This window comes from Cryptomeria japonica, chromosome 1, assembly GCF_030272615.1.
Source record: "Cryptomeria japonica chromosome 1, Sugi_1.0, whole genome shotgun sequence".
In the NCBI taxonomy this organism is placed as follows: Eukaryota; Viridiplantae; Streptophyta; class Pinopsida; order Cupressales; family Cupressaceae; genus Cryptomeria; species Cryptomeria japonica.
Genome location: NC_081405.1, coordinates 221827219 through 221851208, shown reverse-complemented (window position 1 = coordinate 221851208; position 23990 = coordinate 221827219). Strand labels below are relative to the sequence as shown.

At 36.8% G+C, this 23990-nt stretch overlaps 1 protein-coding gene across 5 annotated transcripts; it reads right to left on the bottom strand.

The window, feature by feature from the left end:
* Positions 1-4442: 4442 nt before the first annotated feature.
* On the bottom strand, positions 4443-18641 carry LOC131042913 (probable 2' cyclic ADP-D-ribose synthase BdTIR). Of its 5 annotated transcripts, XM_057976248.2 has the most exons (4): positions 17923-18639; positions 17411-17697; positions 5238-5302; positions 4443-5112 (listed from the first exon to the last, which is right to left on the bottom strand). In XM_057976248.2, the coding sequence occupies exons 1-3, from the start codon at positions 18462-18464 to the stop codon at positions 5250-5252; spliced, it is 882 nt and encodes a 293-aa protein (XP_057832231.2). In that variant the 5' UTR covers positions 18465-18639; the 3' UTR covers positions 4443-5112; positions 5238-5249. The 5 variants fall into 5 exon arrangements, with proteins under 5 accessions (XP_057832231.2, XP_057832233.2, XP_057832232.2 ...); XM_057976250.2 differs by lacking the exon at positions 5238-5302 and having other exon boundaries at positions 4446-5112; positions 17923-18637; XM_057976249.2 differs by lacking the exons at positions 4443-5112; positions 5238-5302 and adding an exon at positions 5320-8598.
* Positions 18642-23990: the final 5349 nt, after the last annotated feature.

Here is a 23990-nt window from a genome sequence, read left to right as displayed (position 1 = left end):
GATGAACTGCCAACACAACCTGTCTACATCCAATCCATAAAACCAATCATCACGGCCTTTGATCCAAAAGCATAAGTGCAAATACTTCAACACTGTATCCAACTCAACTGATGTTTAGACCAGAACCCATCTGAACCACACTATTTGACATCAGTGACAACAAAGCACACATCTATAACAAGCTAGGTCTCATCTAAACAAGACCATAAACCCCTAGACCGAAGCAATTTGGTCATTATAGTATTTCAACTATGATGGTTATGAGGGGTGAGTTTCTTAATAGAAGGATTCACCATTAAGAGGGTAAGATCAATATAGGAATCTAAAATATGATGATTCTACCACCTCCACCCCCCAACACAGCAAGAAAAATAAACCCTTTTGCACTTGTATAAGCTGAAAAATCACAAAATAGAGAAATGGCAAAAAATGACATCACTAAGTACCTAGTGAATATTCTGAAAACATTGACTACAAATCCAAATAGAGGACTGAGATCTTTCCGACAATGTGTGGAAGGCAAAAAATGGAGTTTGTTTGCTCAAGTTATGGCTCCAAAAGTAAAAAACTAAAGATTGACTTTAGAGGCCTAGTACAGAGAATTGGTGTATGATCTAACAAAACCACCACAAAATTTAGATTGATGTGAGAATCAGCTTTCTGATGATATCTTTTTCTCCCAATTTTGACTTTGTATGATCAAGTTATGAGTAAAACACCAAAGATAGGTTTTTTAGGGAAAAAAAAGACTAAAAATAGTTGCAACCAAATTTAGTTAAGTGGTGCCAACATTAGAAAACCCCCTAAATTTAGCAAGTCCACCAAAATCTACTGATTAGGCTGATGTGACAATCTAGTACGTAGGTTGTGCAGATTGTTTTGACTTTTTAATAAAGTCTTTGCCCTCCTTTTTAAAACACATACCCCACCTTTTGCACAAAAGCTTTTATAAAAATTCTAACTTTTTTTTTGAAATTGCATTCAAACTTGCAATTGTAAATCCTGTGTGGATTTTTTTGTGTACTACTACGGCATTGGTACGAACGTACATATTTTGTACAGTTGCATGGATTTCCATGCAGCTAAAATTTTTTTGCCCCAATTTCAACTTGTCCGATTTTGCCAATTTGATAGGTGATTTTAGGGTTCTTGGGCCTCCTGACCGTGATGGTGACCTCTGTTTTGCTCCAAAGTGGTTATATTTTTAGCCACCTGTATATTTTGCCTCAACTTTTATGCCCTTGGCCAATTTGACACAATTTTTCAATTGCTCAAATTTTGATGAAGTGACAATTGATATTAAGGTTTTTCAATGTTGCGAACGCAATGACAACCTCCATTTGAGCCCAAAGTGCATTGAAAATTCACTCCAAGTTGGATCCCTCAAGCATACGAACGGGAACATGACAGATTTGATGCTTTGATACCACATAGAAGTTGATTCTCAACCACATGAACCAAGATTCATCTCCAAGCAAAACATCTATCATACAAAAGAGATCAAGCAAAGATAATATGCTCTATAACAACTAGAGAATTCTATATTATTGCACAAACAATATTGGAGATACAATTACAATGAATGAAATAATCCTTATACAGGATGAATGAAACCCTATGTGCAAACCCTAATGCTAAAATTAGGAGAACTAAACAATGTAAAGTAGGAGCTAAATTAAGGTCAACTACATCTAGAACTAAAACTAGAAAATTAAACACTAGATAATAAAAAAACACCTAAGTTTAGCTTAACTAAAAAAGTAATAAAGAAAATAATTAATAAATGATTAGATAAATGTCTCAATTACTCCAACATTAAATAGTGGCAATGTACTAAAAAATGAGTCTATACTTAGCCTAAATGATGAAGTAGATACTTGACTTTTTGTTGGGCTTGTATGTAAGTTTTAAAAAGGGTTGATAATATATGCGTATTTAACTTTTGTTATTTAATAACATTTCTTCTTTTATTAATGATTATATGTTAACTTACATCATTGCTATTTTACTTATGTAATCTATTCTTTTTTAGTCAATGTCAGAGGCCTAAATAGTTGCATATATTTGATAACAGAAAATGTTGTATTTCTATTATTTATTTACCATTAAACTAATTAATCAAATTTGTGATTGACTTGTCAATGCAATCAAATTTATACCCATTAAATAGTTGACATTATGGCATGAAGAGACCATTCTTTGATAATGAGAGACCAACCAAGAAATACCTCCACCACATTTAGATTATCCATAGCAATCAACAAATCCACCATAGGTTGAGGATTCGCCATAGATAAATGATCAAGTGGAACTTTCGGATTTGGTTTAGCTATTTGGCATGTATTGTATGTAAGTTTTTATATACACACCTTGATTCCAATATAATTTAATCCGTGTACACATGCATTCCTACTTTAACAATTAATTTGAATGTAAGGTCACTTCAGACTATAAGATATGCATTTGTAATCATTTTAGAGAAATAAAGATGACATTGCATGTATAATCCTTTTTGACACTATGGGCTATATAAGAAATGATATTGCATGTATAATCCTTTTTGACACTATGGGCTATATAAGAAAATATTGCACCTTGTAGAAAAGTATTGTTATCATGAGGTTATGTAATGTGAATCATGAGAATTAATGATAAATGTATTCTTTTCTAACAAGAACATGGTTGGATTTCAGAATATTGTGTATCAACCTCTTTGAGTTAGATTTGTAGGTGAATAAATTTTAATTTTAGAATGGACAAGTAATGAATAATAATATTATAGATTGATTCTTTGTAGTAAAAATACATAAAGACAGTAATAGATTCATATGATTAGTTGACTAGAAATTTATATATTGATTATTTAATTCTAATTAATTTATGAAGATAGTGAATAATAATATTCTTGGATAAATAAATGAGATCACAAGATTTTAATGAACAAGTTTTAATAAAAAATTGATTAAGATTTACTATATTAATAGGGATTTACATAAAAATTTATACAAATGGTTTTGATTAGCATATTTTAAACGAATTAGTTAAAAAATTACAATAAATTAATTAATATAATATCTATTTTTAATGGTACTAATAACAATCTGATGACAAATCCAAAGGAATTTATTCTCTTAGTTGACCCAAAAATCATTCATTTATAAGATGTCTAAAGGCCTTTACCATAACTTTAGATGGGAAAATAGGTTGAGGGATAAGCATTACATTGATGTTTACTATATTGAGGTGTGAACAATATATTTTTTTTTCCCTTGCAATGAAGAGCTTGGGCTCAGCAATACTCTTCATAGAAGAGTCTCGTAAATTAAGACCCCATTTGGATTAAAAGTGATGAAGGAATTTTTCTATAAGGAACATCCTAAGATTTAGTGAGTCTAGCTTTTAGGGGAGTTTCTTCCTTGGTTATGATCGAAATCTTAAATAAGTGTGGATTAGGATATGAAGAAGTGTAGCATGGAGGTTTTGAAGGGATCAAAAATAGAGAAAGATCTCACGTGTAGTAGAGATAGTGTGTGATCATCAAATGAAGGATTTTTTAAGATATCAATGATATGACCTATTGGTTTTATTTTTCTACAACATTAAGAATGAATTAAAAATGATTACATATTATAGTCCTCAATAATATATGATGGTCATATATTTATTTGGATGGGCTAATCATGACACGAGAAATATTGTTATACAATGATAAACATTGTCATCTTTCATATGGAATGCCATAGGCTAAAATAAGATGCTTAAAAAGTTGTAAATCTATCCTAATAAACTCACCCACCTAAAATTATGTTGTCATATTAATCTTAGGATGCAATAAAAATGATTGTGAGAATTATGAAAGACTACCCTAATGTTGGATAGGGTTACACGTAATAAAAAAAGATTGTTATATCTAATAAAAAGAATTGTCAACAAGTCATTTGGATTGTCAAAATAAGAAGAGAAGATAGTCATCTAGAAGGGGATTGTCATAGCACTACAAGATAGTCGCATAACAACAAAATATTGAGCTATTATAAACTTACTTTAGAGAACCATCATGAAAAAAATGTAGTTAAAGAGACTACCCTATCACCTAAACTAAGAAACATGTCACTAAAGACTCAAATCGCCAAAAGGGTCAGTCATACCATGCCAATAAGGAGGCTACCCTACAAGATAGCAGTCATCTTGCAACATTGAGATGGTCTTATTATCTTTTACATGGAGTCGTGAATTAAAAGATTGTCAATATCACTTCAAAGGTAGTCGTGAAAATCAAGTGAACTATTGCAAGATTAAGGAACTATAAAGTCACCATAATTGTCATCAAGTTCATAACGACTATTACCTAGATAAAAGGATTAGATCATCTTCAAGCAATTACAAGTCATGAACATGTTAAAAGGTATTGATACCATTGAAAAAATGCTATCAGAAAAATCCAAGAGAGGGCAATCACACAAGGTCCTAGACAATCATAAAGTTCAAGGCTAGTAAGAGAGAGGAGTCTCATGGCAACTTAAGACTATCAACCGCCAACATATAGTCATGAATAGGAGGATAAACAAATAATCTTTGTATTTACAAAAAATAACGACATGGAACAACAATTGTCAAGTGATGACAGGGCACCTAAGAGGCCAAAAAATAGCAAAATTAAGCATGGGAGTGTATATTTTATGGCATCCTTATATTTGTGTTTATAATAAGAATATTTTTTGTTTTTCTTTCAAAATTTCAGCTTCTTTTGTTTAACTTCTGCCTCCAGGCTCTCTGATGGTCATTTATCTTTCTGTATAAATTGTTGGTTGGCACCAATGTATCTGAAACTGGGTCCGCTGCTGCAGAGATTGAAGAGGCATCCACATCAGGCCTTGCATCAACTAGGCTGCCTGGGAAAGGCATAAAGAAAATTATTTGACGTCCAACAGTGTCTTGAGTGGGACTAAGGGGCCTTCTCTTCACAGAAAAGTTGATTTCAGGCAGGGCAACCTCGGCTAGCTGTTGTTTGGCTTTTTTTTTTGTCCACAGCAGTGACCTCGGATTTGGCTGCAAGATTAGGTTTCTTGCCCCTGGGCTTCACCTTGGGTTGAAAAACACCAATTCATGGAACTGCGATATAAGCATGTGTGCAAATCAACAATAATCCTCAAGCTATACTAAATCTGAAACATTATTACGGGGTGATTTTTATAAGATTTCAACTGCAATAAATAGTACAAGGGCAAAAGACCTACCTGCTGTAGATTCTAGATATTCATCCAATGCATCAAAGAATGACATGATTTTCTACAATGTTCATCTACAAGTTACACTCATTTAAGTCAGAAATAAATTAAAAGTAAATTCTAATATATAGCAAGGAAAATCAAGGAAAAATATTTCATGTCGCCTATACCAAAAAATCTTTAGCTGGAATATCTAAAATTTATTACTCATCACAACATGAGCTTCAATTATTATGTGATGAGTGATGTTATAATCTCAAAGATATTAGTAAATGTTAGCAAAGGGGCTACATGTATTCTAAACAAAATGGAAGAAAGCATCCAGCCAAAAGTCAGAAGAAACACCAAATTAAACCACACAAGCAGAAAGAGATCAATGCTTGACATAGAAGAGATTACTGAAATACAAAGGATGACGAGGGAATGCTTTAGGACATAGCATGCATAGAGTCAAGCTCCATGTTGAGACAAATCTAGGAGAGGGGCCTACGCTAACTGTAATATTATAACTCTATTCTTTTGCATTTTACAAACAGCATTTCTGGAGCAAAAATGAGATTCTTTTCTGCAAACAAGCAAGCTAAACTAGGACGAAATCAGTGGACATTCAGCCAACTATCAATTCAACCTTATAAAGCTATAACACAGCAGACCAGCAAGACAAAAAGCTATGGTTGTATCCAAAACCTAATTTCGGCAGAAGTTATTCCTCAAGCCTTCAAAGTTCAAGGTACCATTTTATATTATCATTTATTTCAAAGTGCATAGAAAATCCAATTTTACTTCAAGTTTCTGCTATCAAAAACTTAAAAAACACCTTTTACGGTTAGATAAATAGAGTGTTGAAAATTGATATAGATTTACTTGACAGATATTTCTTGCAAAAGTTTCTGAGGTCAGATATGATTCAAACCAAAATAATCAACAAAGGACGTGGCCAAAAACAGCACAGAGAGTTACAATCAATACCAGATTTTATAATACAGATGCAAAGCATATGGATTTCAAAGAATCAATGTTGTTCAATTAATCAAGGAGACAAAACTCCTTTAAATAGAGTTACAAAGACGATGTTTCTAAAATAAACAATCGTTAACTAGAAGCGAAATTAGAAACAACTTAAATGACCATTAATATTTAATAACACAAATAGAAAGATATTATTTTAATACCCTCCCTTAATGGTCATCGTTCTAACTGTAAGGGGCTGCTGTCTCGGGGAGATCAGTAGGCTTCTGGGGTTGTAAGTCCCTTGTTATTCTCAGCAGGTGGAAGTTGTGGTGATTGACAAAGGGTTAATGCCAAGCTATAGTTGTGTGAGAATTAGACGAAAAACTTATATATGGGGGTCGGTTGAAAGAATAGCCGAGTGCCAGGAGTGCACCAAGGTGGTCTGCGGTAGACACCTCCTCCTAGGGGTGAAGAAGAGTAACCCTGCCCTCTAGTCTCAAGGAGATAGAGGTCCTACATGGACATTAGGGGTGAAGTAGAGTAACCCCGCCTTATCATTGGATGGTGAGGTTTACTGGTGGATGCATTCTCATGGTCCCTATCTCAGTGAAGCGGAGTAACTGAGCCAATGTTGGGGATGACTCCCGGGGAGTTATCTATGACCCGAGGACTAGGGAAGTGGAGTACCTAGGCTCTTGCGAGAAGGATGATCGTGCAATGGATTGTCCCGGTTGGGGAAATGGAGTACCCAAGATCTTGTAAGGGGGATGGCCGTGCAATGGGCTATCTATATCGGAATGTTGGAGCTTGAGAGTTGGGCAAGCTATGTGGGTTGAATTGCAGAGCTGGAAGTCCATGTGTCTTGTGGAACAAGTGGGGTGATGTGCTGGGCACGCACCTAGGTTACCTAAAGTGGGATTTGCATTGAGATCCGGGATCTCAAGGCCCTAGAGTGGGGGTCAAATGTGGCAGTAGGGACTGGGTTCCGAAAGTGTGCTCATGTTGAGCCGAGCCATGAGGCGAGACCAAGAGGGTGACAAAGATGGATGAGTTGCATGACCGAAAAGAGGACATGGTCCGTAGGCGAGTTGTTCTGGGAGCATAGCCGAGTTGAAGGAGAGTTCAGCGACCAAGGATATTGGATTGGATCATGGAGCGAAGAGCTTGGTGCCCAAGTAGGAGTGCAAGGTGTTTTGTCAGTCTGAGAGGCTTAGACTGAGTGTTTGCATGGAGCTGGTTATTGTGCATAGGATGTACAGGGAACCGGGTTCACCAGTGAAGCCATGTAGGCATAGGCCAAGGGCCCAAAGCAGTGTGACTTGGAGTCCTTGTTCGGGAAGGGGTTCTGAGTTGTGTACTGGGTAAGCCGTCGCGGGCTCATGAGAGAGTCAGTGGTGCGCCAGGTTGAGTTCCGAAGGAGACAGGGTCTTCATGGATCAGGAGTCTATATGAGAAGCTATCGCCAGGGGCGAGGTGCAGTGGTATCGGTACTAGTGTTTCAAGAGTGGACGTTGATCTAGGGGCAGGAACTTGTAATTGGATGCTTGGGAAGTATTCAGGGTAGTGACCAGCGACAGAGTTGGAATTGTTTGTAGATCGAGCCAGGGACCGTCTCTTCATAACAATAAAGCTACCTATTGCCCCAATGTTGTGTTCATTGTGTGGAGATGGACAAACAGGAAGCTAGCTCAGGGAGTCTAGTCGTCCCATGAGATATGTTTGGTGCTTGAGGGTTCAGAGGAGCTGAGGGAGGCCAACATGGGGCGCCAGTGCTGTGGGAGTACTGGGCATGCTCAGGGAGTGTGCAAAGTTGGAGCCGGAGGACTTAAGGAGTTCCGGATGGGTCAGTGTTAGTAGTCAAGGTCTTATGGGGGACTCAAGAAGACGAAGGCATCGAGGAGACCTGTAAGCTTGTACCAGGGGTGCAAGGATGGTGCGACAAGACAGTGCTAGAGTAGAGTCAGGGACTTGAAGGGAGTGCTAGGAGCATCAGGATGAAAGAAACCCGTGAGAGGGTTGGCATGCACTTCTATTCCGCATGGGTGTGTGTTAATGTGGTCAGGTGGTGGACACTTGAAAAGGTATGGCGTAGTCTGGAAACAAGAAAGGACTTGTCCGCAATGGAAGTCATGAGTAAGGTTTGCCAGTGCCGCATGAGGTTTGACCTCCTTTGGAAGGAAAAAGCTTGTTTGGGCAGCAGGCCGGTCTAGCCCCGTGACACTAACTACCAAGAGAAATAACAGAGAAGGTTGCCCCCTTCTTCTCAAAACACGCTGCAACAGAAGACAAGAGCCTGCCACTAACTCTGCCACTTGAGATGAGTCTGCCACCAACCCTCCCAGAAACTGCAGAACTTTTGGAGATACCCAAAACAACACCAACCGTCAAACCTGATGTTGAGAACTGTTCCTCTCTGTAACTAGAGACACACCAAGAACAGCTGTCACAATTTTGAGGAAAAAATCGACAAAGCCTCCAAACTATTGCAGATGAGCAAGATGCCCGAAAATAGACTGCAAATAAGAGACTAGTGCAGATGTTCGCACAACAACTCCAGGTGCGACGAAAAACAGACTGCAGCAAAGTACAATTTTTGAGGAAAAAATCATAAACCCTCCCATGATTTTTTTTTTTACAGGGACAAAAAATATTTAAAAACCCAGAGACTTTTTTAAGGGAAAAAAAATATTAAAACCCACCAGATTTTTTTTTCAGGTAAAAAAATATTAAAAACCGAAACAAACATCGATTCCCATAAGCCATCTTCACGCTTTTCGAGGCACGAAAAACGAGGTACTGAAAAGATGCTAAGTGCACAAAACCTAAGGTACGAGGTTCAATGCACATGCGCTGCTTCCAGGTGTTATAATTTTTCCCATTAAATCACTAACTGCCTTCCAACATCAAGTTGGTCAATGAAGCCATCTTGCACGTTTCCCAATGCACAGAAAACGAAAAAACTGAGAAGAGGTGCTGGCACGGAATTCAAAAAATTCGAATCCCAATGCAAAAACAGAGGCAAATGCAGGTACAAACTTCAAAAAATGAAGTACGTCAGGCACGAATTTCAAGAAAAAATTCCAGCTGACCCAGAAAAATCCGAAGACAACCCAAAAATCCTTGCGAAAAACCCAAAAAGAATCTAATGTCGGAATTTGGATCCGCTGGCTCAAAAATCGAGGCACCCAGAAAATTTTGACGACGATCCAGTTGAGATCTCAAAAAACCCACCAAGAATCTGCAATCGGAAAAAAATTCGACTTGATCTGAAGGGAGAAAACCCTAGTCGAAAATGCAGATCTCCGTCCAAAAAATAGCTAAAAAAATTTACAGGCAAGAAAAAATCGCATCGCGTGGTCGAGCGAAATGCAAGAGATATGGGTCGCAGGAGAGGGTAGAAAATAGCCAGAAAAAACCCTAGTAGCTGCAGCCAAAACGAACTGCCAAAGTCTCGAATAAACAAAGAAATTTTTCAAAAAAAACTGTTAAACGAATTTTTAATTGAAAAATTATTTCGAAAATAACCAAGGCTCCGATACCATAATACAGATGCAAAAGCATATGGATTTCAAAGAATCGATGTTGTTCAATTAATCAAGGAGACAAAACTCCTTTAAATAGAGTTACAAAGACGATGTTTCTACAAGAAACAATCGTTAACTAGAGGCGAAATTAGAAACAACTTAAATGACCATTAATAACACAAAGAGAAAGATATTATTCTAATATTTTATTCATATGATTTCTGGTTCAGTATGATTCCTCAATCTATAAAAACATAGAGAATTTCAATCTCCTCAAAAAACATCCTTTGAAGGCGTTAAAATGATCAGGGAAATGATCAAATGATTAATTGAATTTGAGAAATTCAAATAATTCTTCAGATCAAGTTCAAAGTGTCTGATAAGAACAACAGGACACCTGTCATTTACTCTTTTCTTCAAAAGTTTCAAGACTTCTGCAAGCAGTCTCCCCATGGAATGTGACACAGAAATGTGAAAACCGTCCTTTAAAACACTACCAAACAATAGATTATTCTCCTGCTTTCAGTTGCAGTTTAAATAAGATACTTAGATATGGCATGTGTATGACTGTCCTGCCATTTGGTATAACAAATTTTAAGGTGGTTTGATCCACTAACATTAAACCCAAGAAAGCTTGCTTCAAATGGTTAATGGTATGGCAGAAACTAGAGCTCTGAATGAAATAGTACAGACCAAGCCATTTCAATCATACTCAACCTAACCAATTTAACCCGGGCCGAACCATGCAATTATCTCTATCCAATGCTGCCTCCATCTCTGAAACAAAGGATACTGACTTCAATTTTGAAACAGTCGAAGCCTTTTTCAGATGAGATTTGGGAGATTCATTTTTTATTCACATTTTCAGTGTTCTGTCTCTCTTTTCAACCAGCTTTGTTGCACGTGGCAAATGCTGATGCTTTTTGAAAGTGGGTTTGAAGATTCAAAAAGTTTGGATTGTTTTTAACAAAAATAAGAATCTTTTTTTCTTTTTCTTTTTTTTCAAAATTGACAACTAACGTTGAAAACCTAAGGGGTGATGCTGCTCATTTTTTTTGTTGTTTTTCCCCACTATTTCCTAATCCTACCAGAAATGAATTAGATGCAAATTGTAATGCTGCAATGCAGAAGAGACACTGCAGGCAGGATCTCTTGTCAGGAATTGTGCTGGATCCAATTCTCTCATTGAAGTGGCTTCAATCAAATTGGCTCCAGGTTTTAAAATGAAGCAGAATTGAGACAGCAGTCGAAGGTCATCAGGTGTCAAAAAGATGTGGGATTGATAATCTAATGTCAGAAGGAGACATGCAGCTTATAATTGGGACTCTAATGAACATTTCAATAAGCACTTAAATGGCATTATTTTGGGATTTTGGCGTCTTAATAATCAGTTCAAAGATATATCTTTCCCCATTGGTTCCAAAAGACTAAGTGATCAGGAGGAGCTTAGATTTGTAGGCAATGTACCCGAATCTTGGCCCAGACTAAGTCTGCTGCTTGGCAAAGATTTGATATAACATAGACTGACAGACCAAATTTTTCCATCATTACAACTATGACTACCTTGGGAATTTGATTTATAAGACTGCTCATATAACAGATACATAACAAGCGCTATTAGATAATGGAGGATCATCTACATTGCCTTACATCTGTAATTTCGATCTCAATTCTGCTTTCTGCTTAGTCTATCTTAGTAGTAATGGCTATTGCTGATGATCAATGTGACAGTGTGTATTAAGAGGGAAGCTAATTAGTCTGAAAAATATTTATAACATTAATTTTCAGGAAATTTTAACTGCAATTGAATCAGTGCCTCGAAAAATGTTGCTGGAGCCATCCACAAGATGCAGGGTGAGCTCAGATATTCCCCAAGCATTACATTCATCATATACAGAAACATGTTGCTGATGAAAACTTGGCTAAATGGATGACTTAAAAATTTCTCAAGGAAGGTTTCAGAAAAGGATCCATTGGTGATCTCCCCTCCTGATCTCTGGCAGCAGAATTGAAAGCTTTGTCTCCATGGTGAATTGTAGACATCTGGAAGACTGTTTTGAAACTGAAAGGTGATTATTCTAGTCCTGTTCCGATTTCCAAGGAACAATTCTGGCAGCAGCATGCAATCAAGAGGTGATAGAGCGTAAATGGAAGTGAAGACCATAGCAGAGGCAATAGATTAAACGGGCAATCTAACCAATCTCCCCTGGCAGCAAAAACAAAAATGGCTTGTGGAGCCAAGCAGTGAGGAGTCAAGGGGGAGCCAGATTCATTCCCTTGCAAAAAACAAGAGAATCAGCTGTAGGCAGGCGATGGAAATGGGAGTCGAATTGAGGCAACGGAGAAACCAGTCAAGAGGGCCCCAGGTAGAACAATGAGAGAAGGCATGAACAACATATCCCATGCAGCAGGTTTAACAAATCCAAATTCACTGGTGGCCATTCTGAAGGTTCATGGGTTTTCAGCATCCTGTGGATCCGTTTAGCTCTGGCGTTTGTATCAAGAGTTAGCAGGTCAATCTTTTGGCATAACGGCAAACGCGTTCCAACAATGCTCTTGATGACACAAGAGACTGTGTAGATTACAATAATAGTAAACAGAAGGTACCAGACAATATGGCCCATGATCTGATTTTTGCCCACATGATGAAAACAGTAAAAGCTCAGGAAGGCCAAGGAGCATCCATAGTACATACACACTCCTGTGCAATCTATAACGCTTACAGCTGAAGACTGACCAGAGCTTGGGACCTTCCATGCTCAGGGGTTGTGATTTTGTGTTGGATGCACACTCTTTTTTGCTGACTGTGCTATTTTCTAGCCATTTTGTAATGCATGGTATGTTTAACTTAGGACCCCTAGTTCAGTTTAAGGAGTGGATGTATCAGTAGATTAGAATTATGCCTTGGCAAACAGCAGCATGCCTTATGGCCTTAGTACTTAAAGCCAAGATGGCCATATATATGTTGTCTAGCATCCGCAGAGTGGGGAGCCCTGAGAAACCCTCAGTTATCCATAAAAAAAACTTGATAACAAGCACTTAAATATCCAACAACATTAAAAAAATCCTAACCTTGACATATGATCCAGAATAATTCTCAGAAATTTTTGCAAAACAATATAGGAAGAACTCACCATTCATAAGCATTACAACCATAGTTACAAGACTTTCGGAATCTGACAAAAACTTAGATTTCTGAGCTGATGACCCCTGGCCAGCTCAGCTGACTCAAATCAACAGATATGTCACTAAAGTCCAAACAGTCAAAATTAAAAGATGAGAAAAATTTAAAGCTACGAAACTACCACTCCCTCTCTCAATTTACCATCCAAAAGTTCATTTACGGTATTTATAGCACGGAGGACTCATTTTTAGTGGTTTGAATAATTTTTGGGTATTTTGATAGAGTTGTCATCAATTTCATCAGTCAAGTTTTGCTTAGCTTTGATCAAGTCAAAATCCAAATCCATGTGTAGTCTGAGTCTCAATACCTTGGTCATAGCTACAGTCGAAGTGGTTCTGACAAGACGAAGGTGTGGCAAAGTCGTGACTTGCAGAAGCCCAACAGCCTTGAGTCACATCTATTTGTGTTATCAGACAAGAATAGGAGACGGATCACATGCAGCAATCTGCAATGCAGGCAAGGTATACCATGATGTCTTGCACACACACTGACATAAAACACACTAAGTATTTTTTCAAGCTCCTCTCTCTCTTCCTTGTCATCGTCAATATATTTTCAACTTGCTATTAGTTTATTTTTTTTGCCAAATAAAACTTTGTTTTAATTTTTTCTCGAACAGACAAGCAAAGGAAAACCTAAATCAGGCCAGCATTGCATTTCCATTTCTGGTACCTTCAGCAAATTCAAATCAAACCACAAAGTTATTCCCAAACAACAGTATTATCAGACAATCATCCTCATCAATTTCATAAGCATTAAGGCAAAACCTAGAACTAAATTTATAAAAACAAAAGAAAAGAAATATCATGAAATCTGTTTTGTCACTTTTGAGTTACCGGCATGTACTCCAAAATCATACAACTATGCAAATAGGAATGCAATGTGGCACATAATTTGAATTGTATTCTACAATGATAACAGAATCTAAGCACATTACGTAGTGAAAAGAGGCAATCAGAACAGGTAACAAAAACACTGTTGTGATTACAAAAGAGTAAGGAAATTTGTAATGCAAATGTACAGCAGAAAGCAAACAATAAAATTATCACAGATACAAGCACCTCCTATTTTGGTATCACTGAAAATGAAGCAGCAATGAACTCTATAACACCGCGAGTTTGTTCATAACAACACAAACAGGCACTTGATGTTGTTTTAGAGCTTCAGTGGAAATGGAATGTCGTTATAATTTACTTGCAGTCAAGGTGTAAAATCATGTTAGGAAACAAGGTTCACATTTAATAAATTAGTTTGTAATAGAAATAAGGTTTCCACAATCCATGAGATCTCAATCAACTGTTTCCGGATTTGATTGTGTTTAGATTTTTGCATCAACATTTCGGATCGAATTCTGTGATCCATCATCCATTAGTTTGTAGTTAGGTTAGTTGGGAAGTTCATTCCCGTAAGATAGTTCTGCATAGGAAAATAAGCCTTTATAAAGCCATTTGAGAAGCACTGTAATGACAATCTTTTTGGAATATCAATCTCTATTATTTCATGTTAATTTGTTTGCAGCCATGGTTTGATTGTTCGCTCTACCATTTTCTAACATTGGTATCAAAGCATTTATAACCCATGTGTGCCTATGAAGCGAATGTAGGATTGATTGGCAATGGAGATCTATATGCAGACCAGCATGAGAAGATGTGGATAGTTGTGGAGGCATGGCATTGAAATTTCTAGTGAAGATTTGGCACGAGAAGGAGAAGAAAGCAGATTAAGAAGGCATTAAATCAAATCAGAGCATTGGCATTTCATTTTATTGCAGAGAAAGGTGTAGGTGATTTGCAACATAAATCAGGGCCCAACATAGAAAGAGGAGATTGGATGATAATTCGAAAGAATTAAATAGTAAATAGTTTCATTTATTATCTTTTGGAACTATTATCAGATTTCATTTGGCGGATTGCTTACTACGCATTTGTAGATAGCAATTGAGGATTGTATTACTAGAGGAAACCGTTATCAATATCTGGCAAAAACGGCCTACAATATTGAACCCTATGCCATCAGAATTGGTAAGTTTCTTTTTTAATCACTGATTCAGGAGAAGGATTAATGCAAGCTCTTGTATTTGTAACTTAATTTTCTAATTTGAAAGAGCAGAAGATTTAATACTTGTCAAGAAGTTTGCGGTTATGCAGTTAAAGCTCTCTATTATCATTGCGGGTAGAAGTGCATTATTTGGGCGTTGATTTAAAAAGTGATAGCTTGCTTGACGGCTGAAAAGTAGTTATTGATGTATGGTTTGGATTCATAAATCTTCAAAAGTCATTTGATGCAAAAGAGTATTTCCTTTTTTTTTTTTGTTAAATTTGACATCTCTCGATACTCAATTTTATCATGGCCACTTTCAATATTATCAAAGATTGACATGCAATTTTTTATGGATAAAGTTTAGACGATCTTATTGGAGGTTGGAGGATATGGAGGTAGGAGGATATCTATCATCTCAAGTAAGCTTCTCACTCAAAGATGATATATGGCTTGAGAAGCAACACTATTTTTATCTTGTTTGAGCCCCTTCGTGAAGCAAGGGGGAGCATAGCAGTTGTTTTTGTTTGCAAAAAATCGAGTTTGTCACGAAACAGAGCAGTTGTTGTGGTTTGCAGATAATTGAGTTTGTCTCAATCTGCAGACATGGTGAGTGGTACCTATGGATCATTGAATTTGATTTGGTTCATAGTTTTGTAGACGTGTTACTGTGGATGATAGATTTTGTCTCAATTCACAGGAGTGGTATGCTTGTGGATAATGGAGTTTGTCCCAATTCACAAATATTGTTGGATAACTAGGATATACCCCTAGACAGAAACGTTTAAGTTGATATTGATGAAAAGCTGGATAATCAAGACATTTGCCCAGACAGAGAAGTTTGGGCTGTCTGGGCAAATGTCAATGCAGAGTTGGATAATCCAACCATTTGCCTAGACTGAGAAGTTTAGGTTAATACTGATAAAATGTTTTTTTAATAATGTAAACCTTAAGAAGGTGTTGTTAGGAAATAAGGTTTACATTTAACAAAGCTTTAAAAAAGCCATTTGAAAAGCAATGTAATGACAATCATTTTTGAATATCAATATTATTCCATGTTAATTTATTTGCAGCCATGGTTTGATTGTTCGCTCTACCATATTCTAAAAAATCGTTCCATAAAATTAAAAGAATTTAATTAGGTCATTGTTTTTGTGGGGTTTTTTCTGTTTTGTTCGTATTGCAAGTCAGATTGTCGCATTTGTCGTGTAAAGGAAGTGCTCATGAATAACGTTAAAGAAATATTTATTGTGGACAAATAAACAGCTGCTACATAATCCCATTTGTGACATCCAATTATAATGAAAAAATCCCAAAAAAAAGTGTGAAGAAATAGCTTTACCTAACCAATCACATTCATGAAAAATAATTTTGAAAATATTTATAGTTATAAATCTTACATGTTTACTTTAAAGAATAAAATCTCTCTTCAACGGAAAAAAAACTCTTCTCTTCAAGGGAAAAATATACTCTTCTAATTTGTTTTCAAAGATATTATTAATAACTAATTAAGCAATGCTCATTGCAATGCCTTACAGCAAGTACTAATCATCGTTACAATCATCATTATCACCATCATATTGTTCTTTCTCGCCATCATGGTCAGCAAAGCTATTGTAAGCAGGAAAGATCCTTTCAATATCTCCAAGATATTCCCAATAATCCTTCTCGTGCCCATAAAAGTCTTGAATGTCAAGGGTTTTCTTTCTGGGGCATTTCTGGACACCTTTAATTAAAAATGCCTTCCTCTCTTGATAGCCAGAAAAACCATCGTACTCCATAACCTACTCTTCATCCTCCTGTTTCAGTAACTTCACAAGGCACTTGTCTTTGAGGGTCTGCAGTGCACGTACGGATCTCCACCCTAAAGCTTTCCATATACTTATGGCCGTGGTCACTTCCTGCCATATGAAATGCATGATATATCCATAAAGATCTGGTTTTTATCCTCTTCCAGAACATCATAGCTTATTTTAAGCGTTTGTTTTATGTCTGTAGTCTTGCCTTAAAACTATATAACTCTAACCTCCAATAACCCTTGTCACTGCCATAAACACGCCCACCCTCTACTTGCAGAGCAAGAGGTAAACCTTGACACGCTTCGACAAAGCTATCTACCAAATTCTCAAATCCACGTTTACAAGATGGTCTATGAAACGCATGCCAGCAGAAGAGTTGTCTGCTATGCTCTGCATTCATTTCTTTCATCTTATAACGGACTCTGATTCCGGCCTGTCTAAGAAGACTCTCGTCACGGGTTGTGACAATCACTAAACTACTGGGATTGAGGGCATCTATGGGTAATAGGGCATCTAACTGCATCTTGTCATCAACATCGTCTATAACTATAAGGAACCTTGATTCCTGGCTCCTTTGAAGGTCATGCTTGATATGGGCGGTTCCTTCTTCTATACTACAAAATTTATGATCAATTTTAGTTCCAAACAGTTCGTTGAGAAGCTTACTTTGCAAAGAAGTCAACTCACCTTTGGCATGTTTCTTCCGCACATCAAACAGACTAGTTGATCCGCTGAATTCTGAAAGATTCCTTTTGAACAAATACTTGACGAGAGTGGTCTTGCCAGACCCTTCGATTCCATAGATGCCAATAATTGTATCTATCATCTGCCCATTTATCTGCCAATGGCTGTCGAAGTCTTCCCCAAGATCTTCAAGTCCCACCTCATATTTTGCAACTTGGAAAGGAATTTCTCTCCTTTGCAATTCCTTCTTCACGGCAGACACGATGTCCTTGCACACCTTATTCGGATCACTGAAAATAAGAAAAGCCAACACAGAAATTTAATTAAAAAATGCAGTTGTAAGAACTTCAGATATTATTTAGTCTTATCTTCTGCACATTTTTTCTAGGGTTAAGTATAAACCCTAATATACTAAATACAAACGATTTTTTTTTACCATTTGAACTAGTTATTAGGGAAAATATCAACAAAATATAGAAAATGATACAGATGGAAAGCACATTAAGATATCATACTCATTCTGTCCGTTGAGTTCGTAGCCCTTGATCCCTGCAACGTTCTGGAGGCATTCTTTCCACTGTTGAATGTCACGATCAGGATATCTGCCCTTCTCTTCGTGATTGGAAAATGCTTCTGCAACTCTGTTTTCGATGCGGCTTAAATCTGAAAGCTGAATATGGTAAAACAGGGGAATAATTCTACGCTTGGTTTGGAACATTAAAGCTAGCTCAGCCAAGCACCAAGGAGACTCTGCATATCTCGGTGATAAAATGGCTATTTGCACTTCGGCGGAGATTATGGCATTCTTTATGGTTGGAGAAAGTGAATCTCCCAGTTCAGTCTCTTCACTACCTAGATACGCCTGGATCCCATCTTCCTTTAGAGAATTGTAAAGCTGCATAGCCAGAGTTGTTTTGACGTCTGGGCCTCGATGGTTGATGAATACATCAAACTGTTTTGCAGACAAGGACGATTTTACCATATTCTTAGGAGGTTCAAGTACCAAAAATGGATCGCGTTCCTGCCTTCTTCGAGCTGATGACAAAGTGGACGCCATTAACAGAAAATTGATGCTGTGGTGAAGAAACAAATCGAGAATGGAAATTATAAGCCAGTGCGGAGAAAAGGGAAGTGGATATGTTAAAAAACCCGCTAGGTGAAGTAAACGTATTCAGACCTGCCAACAATACGACAACTAGGGGAGAGGATTTTGCACTCGAACTTCACACTCTCAAAATCTTACGTGGAAATTTCAAATCATTCTCAATTTTTTACAACAGCTTATTGAGCAAATCCCTTGATTATAACTACGGTTTCAGTGTTACACCATCAAGTATGGTGCCACATTATGCCACATTAGCATGCTTTTTGTCTAAGTGTTCAAAACAGCCCAAAAGAAGGAGACCAATAGGCATGAAAAAAGGCCCCAATACTTGTGTAGCTTATGTGGCATCACATGATTGGTTACTTTTCTCAGCTATTGGTACATTTTCTAACATTAACAACTTTAAAGTCACAACTATTGATACATAAACACACAAAAATTGATATTTTATGTTTCAAAAAATAGATTTTATTTGTACTATTGTTGGAGCAAAAAGTATCAACAACACTCTCAACAATTGGTACATACTCAACTAGTGGTGCTCTTCCCCTATAAAGGTAAAGTTCATTGCATGTTCTTGCCTCATAAAAATGAAAAAAAATAAATGGTAAATAATAAGGTTGGGAAGAGGAGCCAATAGGTGTGCGGGGTCCTAAATATGTGATGGTATTGGGGTGGTTAGGGGTCTATGGGGTGCCCCTAATCATTTAGTATATGTCCCTTTTTTTAATCTAAAAATCAATTATTTTAAATCCAATTATAAATCAAATTTCATTTGTACACATTTTGGTTAATATTTAATTTCCAACTAACTTCTTCTTTCACCTGTCTGAACTGTCATAGAATAGAAGGGGGAGAGGTCAACCATGATAAAGACTTTGATAAAAGGGTTCAAACATTAATATGTATTAATAGAAAACATTAAGTACAAAACAAAGCGATCAAACAAGTACGACTAAATCAATCACCAACTATTCATATCACTGACAGCTTTATCGTGCACATCAATGGGCTCTATGCAGAACTTATACATGACCACATAAACCAAGATTAAGTAGACCATTTATTGTCATCTGAGGCGCGACACCCTACTTATAAACCAAAGTATGAAAAGTAGACTACCATGTGAAAGACTATCGACACAAAGCATGCCCACCATAGGTAACTACACCCTACAACTAAGACCATGTATGCCTACGATTACATGACCAAGTCCACTCATTTTTGGGTCCTTTGTCCCATATTTCCATCTCTATAGCACATCAATTGGTTGTCTTAACGCACATCTACTAGTCACTTCACCACCTCTCCCACCTGCATCCACAACAAAAAATGTATAAGGCCACCATTTTCCATTAAAAACCAATCAACTCAAAATAAAATGGCGAAATCAAATTGACACTGCAAATTCAATGAACATTCAAAATTCAAAATGGCAAGAGTACAGACATTAAAGAGGCCACACCAACAAGTAATATGTTTAAATCATACAAAAAGCCATGAAATCAAATCATTTGAGTCACAAAGAAGACACAAAAGGCATCGAATAATTGGAAGAAGACACAACAAGCATCCATGTATTTATCTTGTTCCAATTTATAACTAATCTTATTGTTAAACCCTTTCTTTCTCCTTTATGTTCTGAAGGAAATGTTATTTCTTTTCTTTCCTTAAGGAAATGTTCTTGGTACTGTTTCCTTGATGTTCCAATATTGCCCTGTTTACTTTCTTAAAGTCTGTCCACCAGTTTTATAGTCTTACTTTGGTAAACCCTTCTTACTATTTTACAGTCTTCATGAATTGTTCTATTTGTTATTTCTTTCAAGTTGATATCCCTTAAACCCTCACTATTTTACATCGTCGTGATTTATTTAGTTCCCATACGCCCTTACTACTTCATTTCATATTTGGTTTATTAAACCCTTGTTGTTTTACATCCTCATGGTTTATTAGTTCCCTTCGTCCATTACTTACTGTTTCATGTCCTTAACAAATTACAGTCTTCATTTTCTTAATTAGTCATGGTTTATTTAGCCCCTTAAACCCTCACTATTTCAAGGAAATGGCCTTTCTATTGTTTCCTTCATGTTCATTTTATTTTCAATTTTCTAAACCCCTAGTGTTTTCAAGTTTTGATGTCCAATCCACTATGTTCATTTGATGTTCTATTGTTTCCTTCATGTTCATTTCCTATACAATTTAAAAAACCCTTACTGTTTTATATCCTCGTGCTTTATTTACTTCCTTCATCCCTTTTTGTTTCACATCCTTCACAATTTACATCTGTATGCGGGAAAAGCGGGTCGATAGAACTCAATATGTGGAAAACGGAGCTCTATGGAGCCTTGCTCACACACTCATAGGACTTCTTGGTGCAAGCTATGGAGTAATGAAGTATCACTCAGCTTCCCAACGTTGGTCCCATGGTTCTCTATCTTACACGATCCCTCAAACCAATGTTTTTGCTCTCAGATCACTGAGCAAAATGGTTTAGGGATGGCAAATGCAAGAACGAGGGATGCTTTTTGGTTGGTTTTAATATGAGATGCATCCTAAGCTATGCATGATTCTAGAAATGCAATAAACTAACTATAAGATGACAAGGTTTGTATGAATACTATCCTAACATGATATATTAGTCTATGATTGAGCTAAATGATAAAGAAAGTATTCTAAACATGCATATTTAGACTAATTCCTAGTTAAAGAGAGGCTAAAATGATGAGCATAAAAATGGTATGAAAGTTTGAATGTATTTAAGCATAAGTATGATACTACAAACTTGGATGATCTCCAAAAATGGAGGAATGAGAGCTCTATTTATAGCAAAAATAGGGCAATGGATGGCCAGGATTGAAAGGTTTAATCAACGGTTGAGTTTGAAATTTGGGAATCCATGTTTGCAATTGGTACCAATGAAATGGTGACAATTGTCAACATAAGACTGGTTGAGAAAAGGGGTTGGAGACATTAAATGCCTGAGAAGACCTCATGGTTATCTAGAGGGTAAGAGTCAAGCCTAAGTTAGGATTACCCATTGGATTAAGAGTTAATCCAAGGATAAACTCTTGTGCAAATGATTAAGAAATAATCATGGTCAAAGCATTAAAGGCTTGATGAGACCCTTGGGTTGGATGAAGGTTAAGTTAGGCAAAAAGTCTCTAACCATGTAAGAGGGTTGAATTAACCATTAATGGTTTGGGAGACTTTGGAAAATTAAGTGGTTGAAGACTTGAAGCCTTTAATGGTTATCAAAGACTTTAAGGATTTGAGAAGTGACTTCCCTTTGTTTAGGGATGTGACAAAGTTTAGAAGATGGGTTAGGTTAATTTAGAATTGATTAGAAGGGTCTAGAAGAAATTAGGAAGGGGTTTAGGAAGCAAGTGGGAGATGTAGGAAAATGCAAGTGGATGGAGGGATAATAAGATTTAATTGAAATAAAGTTAATTTAATTCAATTTGGTTTCAATTTGGGGAAATTAAATAAATTAGATTTATTCAATTTAGGATAACTATTTAATTAAATTTGAATTTAATTAAAAGTGGATAGGGGGGATTTAATTGAATAAAATGATTTATTCATTAAATGGGTATAGTGAATTTAATTGAGTAATTTACTTAATTAAATAGAGGAATACGGGTAATTTAATTAAATTGAATTTAATCAAATAGAGAAATGAACATAAAATATTCATTTAGGAATATGGTCATTTTTATACGTCTACATTTTGCCCCTCTTTGAAGTGACGTGTGTGCACATGTTATTTCAAAGAAAATGATGTGTTATCGTGATTTATGATCAAATGAAATATTTGTATCGCTCTTATGATTTGCAAGACGTGCCCCAGATTTGATTTGATGCGTGATGCCCCCTCGGGAGATGAATCAATATTTTAAAAAAATTTATTTTATTTGGTGATTCGTGTTTAATGTGTATGATTTTGTCTATGTGAAATGTTGAAATTGATTCATCTCTCGATAATTTACAGATTTTAGGGTATAAGGGAGACTACGAGCAAATGACATGCCCGGTACCCTAACCCTAAGTTCATTTTCCTCCTATAAAAGGGGAAAGGTGCTTTGATTTGATTCATTTGTGCATTGTTGACTTTGGAGAAGGAGAATTTGGAGAGAAGTTAAAATGCCTATTCCGTATTCTAGGCATCGTTTTGAGCGCGTTCGGAGGTACCAAAGACCTACCGCATATGGACCACCAATAAGTCAACACTTTTGACCCCTTTTTGATTTTTTATTTTGTTGTTTTTGGTCATTTTTTTATTTTTGAAATTCGGTTTTAGCGTTTTAGCGTGTCAAAGTCGCAATTTAGCGCATATGAAAATTTAAGTAGCGCATGAAGCTGAATTTTAGGGCTGCGTCCGAAATAAAATAGCGTAGCGCATAGAAAGTCTAGGTTAGCGCATAGAGTGAAAATAGCGCATGCCAAACGTAGGGTAGCGCTTTAGGTCAACAGGGTAGCGCGTAGGGTAGACCTAGCGCATAGGGGTCGCAGGGGTCCGCATGGGTAAGGGGTTTTAGCACGTAGGGTAGACCTAGCGCATAGTGTCAAACAGGTAGCGTCAACGAGGTATAGGTTAGCGCATAGATAGGTTTTAGCGCATAGGGCAGGTTGGATGGCGCATGGGGGCAAAAGACTAGCGCATAGAGGAAATCTAGCGCATAGGGTAAATAGAGTAGCGCGTGGGAAAAATAGCCTAGCGCATGGGGCGCAGAGAGAATCTGTTTTAGCGCATCAAGAAAAATTTTATGCGATGGAGGAAAGTGTGAAATTGTTGTGTCTTGCTGTCATGATTTTTATGGATTTGTCCAATATGATTGTTGAGATAACTTGTTTTGATTTGCGATATTTCAAGTTATGCATAGATATTAATGTGTTGGTTTGATCAAAGCATGATTTGTTTTTGCACTTTGTTTCAAGTTCAATGTGTGAAGCCTGATTTGTGTTACAAGCTGATATGGGTTGGAAACTTGAGTTGTTTTACAAGCTGATATGGGTGGGAAACTTGAGTTGTTTTACAAGTTTATGTGATTTGGAGACTTGAGTTGTGTTACAAGTTTTGATATGGTTTTTGATAACTTGAGTTGTTTTACAAGCTGATATGAAATGATAGGATTTTGAACTTGATGTAGATAAGCAAATTGTTTCATGTTGTTGATGTGAGGTTGATTTTGATATCTTTGTTTTGATGTGAAAACTGATATTGGACTTGTTTTGTTGGTTGACAAGAGTGATTGGGCATGGTTCAGTCGCAGGAGCAATTTCCGAGGCCTTGGACATTGATACTGCGGTTGACACAGGCCGACCTAGATATCATTGAGAGATGCGGGTTGACATCCCTATTGGATATGCCTCGGTTCACTGTGAATTGGGGGCTACTTACAGCACTCGCAGAGAGGTGGCACAGCGACACGAACACTTTTCACTTTGCGATGGGTGAGATGACAGTCACACCAGAGGACT